General features: G+C 37.1%; 1 protein-coding gene across 3 annotated transcripts in view; it reads right to left on the minus strand.

Annotated features, from left to right (window-relative positions):
* Positions 1-10,436, minus strand: part of RFWD2 (ring finger and WD repeat domain 2, E3 ubiquitin protein ligase) — a 97,265-nt gene extending 86,829 nt beyond the window's left edge. For all 3 annotated transcript variants that reach the window (XR_001514419.1, XM_006767027.2, XM_015566068.1), the window contains exons 1-3: positions 10,298-10,436; positions 2,461-2,520; positions 296-393 (exon numbers count right to left, since the gene is read on the minus strand). Coding sequence is in view for 2 of the 3 variants with exons in the window: in XM_006767027.2 (XP_006767090.2) it covers positions 296-393; positions 2,461-2,504 (142 nt within the window). In the remaining variant the exon portion in view is untranslated. The remainder of the gene's footprint in view (positions 1-295; positions 394-2,460; positions 2,521-10,297) is intronic.
* Between the last annotated feature and the right edge of the window lie 6 nt (positions 10,437-10,442).

Genomic DNA, 10,442 nt, shown 5'->3' on the forward strand with positions numbered 1-10,442 from the left:
AAACAACATAAAGAGACAAGTATTCTGGACATCTGGCATTCTCCTTTAGTCTCACATTCTGTCCAGCCATCTATACAAGAATCTAAGAGTCGTGTCAATCAAATTTTTTTTAAAAATTAAAAATATGGTAAGGTATGGAATCTGTCACAACCCAGGTAAGACTGGGGAAAGCATCTGGTGAGTAGAAAAGAGAGACTTGCTTAGTCGAAGCTATGTTTTCTGAATAAATTAAATGCTAGCATACACTTTGGGGGAAAAAATATTTTAAAAATAAAAAATCATTCCAAAGACTCACCTAAGAAATTAGGATACAGATGGTCAATATTATCCACAACATAGTTACACTTGGGACATCTATTATTGTCCTCCAAACTCTGATGAATACACTTGTAGCTATTAGCAGAGAAAAACAATAAAATAGGTTTGATTAAGTCAGTGATAGATTAATAAACTGGTCACAAAATAATGTCTATTAGTTTTCTATTCCTCATTTTCAACTTAAGCAATCAAACAGTTTATCCAATTTATTCCAGCTTATATGTGTATATCATAAAGAAGATACATAGGGCATTTATTAGACAATAGTATACAAAGTTATTGAAAAATAAATTCAAATAACAAATCTACTAAATATAAAATTTAAAAAGATGATTAACTGAAAGTAGAATATACCACTCCCAAACAAAAAATAAACAACAGGAATTAAACATACACAGATTACATACCCACATACCCATTAACATGGCTACTATTAAAAAAAAAAAAGGCAAAAATCAACAAGTGTTGGCAAGGATGTGGAAAAATTGGAACCTTTATGCACTGTTGATGGGAATGTAAAATGGTACTGCAGCTATATATAGAAAGCAGTATGGCTATTCCTCAAAAAAAAAAAAATAATCATAGTATTACCTATAATCCAGCAATTCCACTTATGGATATATAACTAAAAGAACTAAAAGCAGTGTCTCAAGGAGATATTTATATACCAATGTTCAAAGTACCATTGTTAACAACAGTTAAGAGATGAAAGTAATCTAAGAATCCACTGACAGATGAATAGACAAAATATAAAATATATACATGCAATGGGTTATTATTCAGCCTTAAAAAGAAAAGAAGTTTTGACACATGCTACAATATTAATGAAACTTGAGAACATTATGCTAAGTAAAATAAGCTAGTCACAAAAAAACAAGTACTACTTGACTCCACCTATATGAGGTCTAGAATAGTCAAATTTACAGAGATAGAAAGTTAAGTGGCAATTGACAGAGGCTGGGGAAAGGGAAAAGTAGGAGTTGTTTAATAGGTATAGAGTTCCTGAACGTCTGCTTGTAGTTAAATTTTTATCTCAAGTGTAGAGTGAATTGTGTTTTACTTTATCCACTGGCCTATCCAAGGCTCCTTTTTCGCTTTGTTTTACTTTGTTATATTTCTTTTCTTCTGAATTGAACATTTTTCTTCCTTTAAACCAGTGGTTCTCAACCTTCCTAATGCCACAACACTTTAATACAGTTCCTCATGTTGTGGTGACCCCCAATCATAAAATTATTTTCGTTGCTACTTCATAACTGTAATTTTGCTACTGTTATGAATTGTAATGTAGATATCTGATATAAGGATGTATTTTCATTGTTACAAATTGAACATAATTAAAGCATAGTGATTAATCACAAAAGCAATATGTAATTATATATGTGTTTTCCAATGGTCTTAGGCGACCCCTGTGGAAGGGTCATTCGACCCCCAAAGGGGTCACGACCCACAGGTTGAGAACTGCTGCTTTACACTTTGGCATCTCTGAAAATTGGGTTATGTGTTATAAATGATGGGATTAAAAATGTTTCTATTGGCTAAAACTAGCCGTTGGATGTAGTAGCTGTTTTGCAAGAAAAAGTTCTGGATATTGAACGAACACAACAATGTGCACATATACTTAACATTACTGAACTTAAAAGTGTTTAGGATGGTAAATTTTATTATGTGTATTTTACCACAACTAAATTTTACAAAATATACACATATTAATGACACTGATAGAAGTGTTAAAAAGAACACATAAGTTTTTAATCCTCTATATTCTTTTCCAATGTCCGTTTAGCCTGCTTTACTGGGCCTCATACCTATTCCCGCAAGTGAGTTAAAGGTGCTTTGTACTGATTACCCAGAACCACCACCCCAATTTTCTAAAAGAGCAGTTAAAAGCTCTTTAACAATAAACCCAAAAGTTTTAAAATCTACCTGTAAAGCCTATGGTAAACCTAACTACTTCACAGATATTTTACACCAACCATATGCTTACTGCCTTGAGCCAAAGAACCTATAAAGATATATCAAAAAAATAATATGATTACAAGATAACCAAAATTACTTTAAAAAAAACAAAACCTCTTACTAGCTACATTTACACACAGATTTAAGAATACCAAAAGGCAATTTTGCTAAGTAAAATCATCTTACCAAAAGCTGTGGCCACATTTCGTCATGTATGCTTCCTCGATCATATCAAAGCAGATAGGGCTAAAAAGAAAATAGAAAATAATTGATACTTTTAAAGTAGAGGGAATTCAAATTAGAAAAGGCCAGCAACAATACAACAAAATCCTATTTCCATACACCGCAAAGTCTCCAAACATCTTATCAATGAGAAATGAAATTTCTCTTGAGCTGAATAAACTTCAGGGGATTGCAGGTCAAATGACAATTTGTTTAAGATGGCACTAATGGCCATCAAGCTCTAAAATGAATTAAATAAGTATATTAAAATGGCCCCAATACTTTAACTCACCTATAATTTTTAATAGTGCAATGCAATCACAAGAGTCCTTAAGAAAGTTCTATCATCTTCTTTGATCATCCGTACTCAAAAACATCTACCTAGATCTACTAATCCAAATGTGCTTTTATTTCCTATCTCAAAAAAACTAATTTCCTGAAAGATAAATTTACAATTCCAATTTCAATAACTCTTCTAGGTAATGAAGATGGTAATGATAGTTAATACTCAAAACAGCACAAACTATATCCATTAAAACAATGACATATAATAACCCACTTAATACTTTCAACAGCACCGTGTTGGTAGGTACCCATTACTAGACGTACATTCATACTACATATACTTAGAAAATTGAGACGGGTAAATGAAACAACTGCTTTCAGGCATTGGACACTATGCAGCACAGTATTGATATCTTTGATGGAAGATGAATAAATAAGTGAGCACTATCACAGACCCAGTTTTCTGTTTTCACAGAAAGATTCACAGGCCCAATGAAGAGAACACAAGCATAGTACAACAATCTTGCTGAGTCTAGGAAAGACAAAAGGGAAAGAATTTACAGGACAGGACGGACACCAGAGGAAGGAGCTACAAGGAGAAAGAATTCTACAACTCTATACAGGGTTCTCATCAAGTCCATTGCTGAATACTACTCATACATGTCCAGACTAAAACTCCACAACATAAGTTAAAAAATAACCACACAGCCCTGGCCAGTGTGGCTCAGTTGGTTGAGCATCATCCCATGCACTGAGAGGTCACAGGTTCGATTCCCGATCCCCAGTAGGGAGCAGGCAGGAGGTAGACAATCGATGTTTCTTTCTCTCTACCTCTCCTTTCATCTCTCTCTCTCTAAAATGAATACATTAAGAAACACATTTATATACATAAATACATATACACCTATGTATATACATTTATCACAGTTTAGTGTGAATCTCAAAAATATTATTATGCCAAACTGAAGAAGTCAGAAACAAAAAGCAATGTATTCAATGACTAGATTACTTGGGCCTAGGATCACGTGTTCCAATTCTGAATTTGGGGACAAAGAGCTCCCACCCCAAAGTACACAAACTAGGAAGAGAGAAGGATGGATTCCCAAAGATAAAATCAGAAATACGATAAACAGAAATCAGACCATCTATTACAATCCACCTTTCTCTCTACATAGAAATAGAGACAAAAATCAGTTCATTAAATTTAATTTTGAAAAATGAAAGGACAATTAACTTATATATGAGAATATGAACAGAAAACATGTTACTCAATGAAAATATTGAGATAGTAGGGACCTATATAAATAGAATTTGATACATACATATATGAAGAAAGGCAGAGGGCAAAGAACAAACAAGGTGAAAGGCAAACATGGGGAAACAACATATGTTAAAAACAAGTCAAGAATCATTTTAATTTTGTTTAATACAAATTTTATATAATACAAATTTTAACAGGAAAAAGAAGAAAGACTTCCTCCCAAGCTAGAGAAGCTTTGAGGATAAAGCAGCGGTTCTCAACCTGTGGGTCGCGACCCCTTTGGGGGTCGAACGACCCTTTCACAGGGGTCGCCTAAGACCATTGGAAAACACATATATAATTACATATTGCTTTTGTGATTAATCACTATGCTTTAATTATGTTCAATTTGTAACAATGAAAATACATCCTGCATATCAGATATCTACATTACGATTCATAACAGTAGCAAAATTACAGTTATGAAGTAGCAACGAAAATAATTTTATGGTTGGGGGTCACCACAACATGAGGAACTGTATGAAAGGGTCGCGGCATTAGGAAGGTTGAGAACCACTGGGATAAAGGGTTGCAGCTTAAACTTATTTAAAATAGGAAGAAATAGCTTGGCTGGAGTGGCTCAGGGGTTGAGTATCGACCCATGAACCAAGAGGTTACCAGTTCTATAACCATCAAGAACAAACATACATATGCAAGGAGAAAAAATGAGCAACAAGGTTATAGTTATCTTGACAATTCTTAGAAGGAATATGGTCACCTAAGGAATATTGACTGGTTTGTTATTAAGAAAGGTTTGTAAAGGGAAAAGGTAGTCTCCAATCAGCACATTCTTTGGTAATAAACTACTACTGTACAAGTACCTCCCTCTCAATTTATAGACCAGAATTCAAGTTAATAGTACTCTTTTATATCCTGCTTCATAATCACCTCATTTTCTCTGCCATTTGATGCACCTAAATCTTATGTTGACACTGATACTGATAAAAGAACCATAATGAACTGCTATGACTTGATATCATCTTCTGCAGAGTATCTTTCATCATCATTGTCATCCAACCAGCATATGTATTATAAAACAAAAGAATCAAGGTGTTGTTGTTTTTAATAACAAAATAAACTGATGAGTAAATAGGTCCAGAGACATGGAAGCATGGAATAGACTGACAGATCTCAGAGGGAAGGGGGAACAAAAGAGGGGATGTGGGAAGAGATTAACCAAAGAATTTATATGCATATATGCACAGCCTATGGACACAGACAATAGTGCAGTGATGGCCTAGGTTGGGGCAGGATCTGGGCGGAGGGAGCAAAGGGGGTGGGATGTGAGGGACATTTGTAATACCCTCAACAATAAAAATAAAAATTTTTTGCTTTGTTTTTAATAACTGTTTGTACTGATCTTAGAGAGAGGAGGGAGTGAGAGGGGAAGAATGGGAGAGGGGGAAAGAGAGAAATATTGATGTGAGAGAGAAACCTTGATAGGCTGCCTCCTGCACAAGCCCATACATGGGAACAAACCCACAACCTGGGCATGTGCCCTGACGGAAATCAAACCTGAAACCTTTTGGTGTATGGGACCACACTCCAACCAAATGAGCCACACTGGCCAGGGCCAAGTTTTGTTTTGCAGATTCAAGGAAGTTCTTGACTGATATTGCTATAACAACAATGTAATGAATTCTAGCTTATTTCAGTAGTTGAATATGCTTTAACATCTCTTAAAAACACTTTTTAATTGTTTGGAAAACTGTAGCAATGTGGTCACAGGTTTCATCTTCAGTGCTAAGTATGATTTATAGATAATGGCTGCCTAGGGTGCAATGCAGTGAGATAACATCTGAATTCAGAAACATTTAACATCTAAGTGAAGTAATAATGCCAGGATATGACACAATTATGTGATTAAAAAGTCTTTTTTTTAGGATAGTCTATTATTAATAGTTTGACTTGAGAGGCAATGACATATTTAATAAGTGTCAGATCTGTTGAATGTAGATCCTACCTACTTCTTATCAGACAGATGACTAGAGTTAACCTTCCCACAAGGGGCTAGCTACTTGAAAACATTTATTTCTGCTGCAACTTAGAGAATAACTGGGTCTTGCAGAATTAGAAAAGAGCATTTTAGGTAGTTGAAAAGCTAATGCAGAGGCAGTAGTAATGTGAAAGACTACCAGCCGTGGGCAAACTATGGCCCGCGGGCTGGATCCGGCCTGTTTAAAATGAATAAAACTAAAAAAAAAAAAAAAAAGACCGTACCCTTTTATGTAATGATGTTTACTTTGAATTTATATTAGTTCACACAAACACTCCATCCATGCTTTTGTTTCGGCCCTCCGGTACAGTTCAAGAACCCATTGTGGCCCTCGAGTCAAAAAGTTTGCCCACCCCTGGGCTAGACTCAAGTAGCTTTAATTAAATGGATCATGTAAGAAAAATTGGAAAAATGAAAGTAACAAAGACTTCCTTTGAATGTTAACGATTTTTCCAACTTCAAGCTAAATACTACTCTCCTGTACTACAAATTCTGTCTATAAATCAGTTAAAATGACCTGCAATTTGATAATATATTCTTTTGATCCTTTGTGTGAAAACTATAAATCCCTAAATGTTCAATTTTGCAATTAAAAATAAACTTTTTAAAATATGTAAGTCAAGAGAGGCCAATATGTATTACTGAAAATTAGGCATTTGACTTTAAATCAATTATTCTCAAGAAGATGACAACATGTCATTATCACCAGAGTAGCTTTTTCGAACTAGACTGCCCACTCCAGCCTCCAATTCTGGAGGTAAGCAGGCAGACAGGCATGAAGAGGAAGAGGTTAGGGATTAAAAACATTTATCTCATGTGATTATAGAACAATTGTTTCCCTCCAATCTACCACATTTAAAAACCACTAGGATAAATACATGTACTCAAACCTAAGGATCTGTAGTCTAATTCCATACAAAGAAAGCACTAGGTCGAGAATTAGGAGATCTGAGTTCTGATTTTGTCCCTTAGCTGTCCAATTTGAAACAAAGTTACTTAACATTTTTGTACCTCAATAGAAATATTATTATATTAGTATTATATTAAAATTGGAAGTCTAGATAACTTCACAGAATTGCTCTAAGGATCAAATACAATGTGAAGTATAAACATCTTTAAAATGTAATGAATAAGGAATTGTCAAACTTCACTCTCATTTAGATGTAAAAGCACAGAGTAATTGGGATTGACTCGGTTTGACTGAAGCATACAAGACAAGACCAACCACACCTAAAGTCAATTAGAAATGAAAAGGATTCTTTGAGCCTTGCCTAATCCAAATCCTCCTACTCCAAAAGATTGGCCAAATCAAATCTAACTTGAGAATCGGTAAACTAGATTCCCATTAATGAATTCTTCTGAATAGTCAACTTCACCAGAAATAACCTTACTCCTAAAAAATAAAAAAAGTGCCAGCTAATTATACTCCCCATCCCTCTCCAATCCTATATAATAAAAGGCTAATATGCAAATTGTCCCCTCAGGAGTTCAACCAACCAGGAGTTCGACCACTCGCTATGATGTGCGCTGACCACCAGGAAGGAAGGCCCTGGCTAGCAGCTCGAAGGCCCCAATCAGGGCGCTGGCCAGGCCTAGGGACCCTACCCGTGCACGAATTTCATGCACCAGGCCTCTAGTTTCCTATAAAATAGCTGTTAGTAAGTACAATGAAACTCATACAGTGCCTGGCAGACAGTGAGTGCCAAATAAATATCTGCTGAATGAATGCTTGATTCCCTTATTTCTCACATAGTGTACTTATATGGATGCTGGCATGTGTTCCTTTAGCCTACTGAAAAGTGAAATGCAAATGGTGGCTAAAAAAAAAAACAATTGGTTTGATCCCCAGTCAAGGCACATAAGGGAATCAACCAGTGAGTGCATGGATAAGTGGAGCAACCAATTGATATCTGTCTGTCTTTCTTGTCTCTAAAATCATTCAATCAGCCCAGTAGGTGTTATTCAGTGGACTGAGCTTTGTCCTATGCACCAAGAGGTTACTGGTTCAATTTCAGTCAGGGCACATGCCCAGGTTTTAGGATCCGTCCCAGTAGAGGGTGTGCAAGAGGCAGCCAATCAATGTTTTCTAGCATCAATGTTTCTATCTCTCTCTTCCCTCTCCCTTCCTCTCTCTGTAAAATCAATAAAAATAAATAAAATAAAACCATTCAATCAATCAAGACAATTGAATCCTGCAAACCCTCTCTTTGTTTCATTAGCTTCTACTTTACCATATGATGCTCTCTACTGAGTATGGGCACAAACACCTCTTAGACCCAATAATAAGCTACTTCAGTTATTTATAAGTAACAATCACATTTATAGCCCAATTTCAATTAAAAATGAATTAATTCTGAATCCAGACGTATTTAAGACAAAAGCAAAAATATGAACAGACATTATTAACTGCAAGAACTGGACACTGTAAGTCTAATCAATAACTTCCTATTATATTTATTATTACTGACCCTTAAATAACTCAGGGGCTAGAGCAGCCATGGGCATACTACGGCCCGCGGGCTGGATCCGGCCCGTTTGAAATGAATAAAACTTAAAAAAAAAAAAAAAAGACCGTACCCTTTTATGTAATGATCTTTACTTTGAATTTATATTAGTTCACACAAACACTCCATCCATGCTTTTGTTCCGGCCCTCCCCTCCAGTTTAAGAACCCATTGTGGCCCTCGAGTCAAAAACTTTGCCCACCCCTGGGCTAGAGGCACTGACCCCACACAGTTGAAAATCCACTTATAACTTCTGACTCTACAGTTGGCCCTTCGAATGGTGGATTCAACCAATCGGGAATGGAAAACATTATTTTCTATCTGAGGTGAAGTATATGAAAATACTGTTTTTGTTCAGTGTTGGTTGAATTCATAGATGCAAAACCACGGAACAAGGGCCGACCGTATTTATTGAAAACAATCCACGTATAAATGGACTAGGCACTTCAAACCCCTGTGGTTCAATGGCCAACTGTAATGACACCAACCCAGATCATCTTCGACTCTGAAGTGAATCAACTTCCCCTATGCGAGTGCAATCCAACTTCCTATATCACTAATATTCTAAGACTACATACAATTTTCTCCATATAAAAGCACAAAATCCTACCAGTTCTCACTCAGCTAAATGCAATTCCTTCCTCACAAGTCTACCATTTAGACTGCATTTCGGGTACAAATCCAATGAAAATCCCAAAACACTCTCAACAATACAATGAACTAAATCTTTCACTTATGGACAACTAACTATACCCTCTATGCCAAATATCATAACTAAACACGACGGTGTTACATTCATGATGCCAACTCTGATGACAAAACGTCTAATACCTACTGTCTCTCAAAGCAGAAGTGCCAGGAAACTCTTAAGCAGCGGTTCTCAACCTGTGGGTCGCGACCCCCTTTGGGGGAGGGGTCGCCTAAGACCATCGGAAAACACACATATAATTACATATTGTTTTTGTGATTAATCACTATGCTTTAATTATGTTCAATTTGTAACAATGAAATTGAGGGTCACCACAAAATGAGGAACTGTATGAAAGCGTCGCGGCATTAGGAAGGTTGAGAACCACTGCATGCATTACACCAGTTACATCTGATACATGGATGAGATTTAGTAAATGTGGTTCCCTCTTTCAAGACATTGAGAGGTGAAATTTCTTTTTTGAAACAGACTTTCTTGCCTCAACAGTAGATTGAAAAGGGACCCGCCCTTGAAAATAGGACCGATACTTACATGAAATACTACATCTCCTTAAAACAGCCATACCTATGCTTTAGCGCACCATCTACCACAGTCTCCATAAGCAAACTCTAGCCAACAATTCCAACCCTCGAGCAACCCAGGAAGCTTAACCCTCTTCCTTTACAAGTTTAATCCACTTGGACAAGCAATCGGACTGATAGGATGCCTAATGCACCAGGCAGCCAGAAAACTCAAGGCCCACCTTTCTTCTTTGGTGCACACCCATTTATGTGACTGCCCATCTCGTCCCCCCTTATTTCTTATTCCCTAAACATCCTTCCTTTACGCCCCCACCAGCACTTACCTCGTTAGTACGGCAATCTGCTCGGGACCCCAACATCCCCGCTTCTTAGCCCCAACCACCAGCTCGAATCCCCCAGCAGCACCGAACAGCCACCTCCCCCGGACCAACCAGCCCGAACAGCAGCTCAGACCTGAGCGACAAGGGGGCTGCTCTTCACACCCACCAGACAAAGTCGTTGCTTTTGTCCTCGTAAGAGTTGATGAGCCCGTTGCAGAGAGGGGCGAGCAGAGGTCGCTTTCTGCTGCCGCTGCCGAGGCTGGAGCTGCCGCCTCCTCCGCCGGCGCTGGGCCGGGCCGGGCAGCTGAGTC

The sequence above is a fragment of the Myotis davidii genome, unplaced genomic scaffold, assembly GCF_000327345.1.
Source record: "Myotis davidii unplaced genomic scaffold, ASM32734v1 scaffold580, whole genome shotgun sequence".
NCBI lineage: Eukaryota > Metazoa > Chordata > Mammalia > Chiroptera > Vespertilionidae > Myotis > Myotis davidii.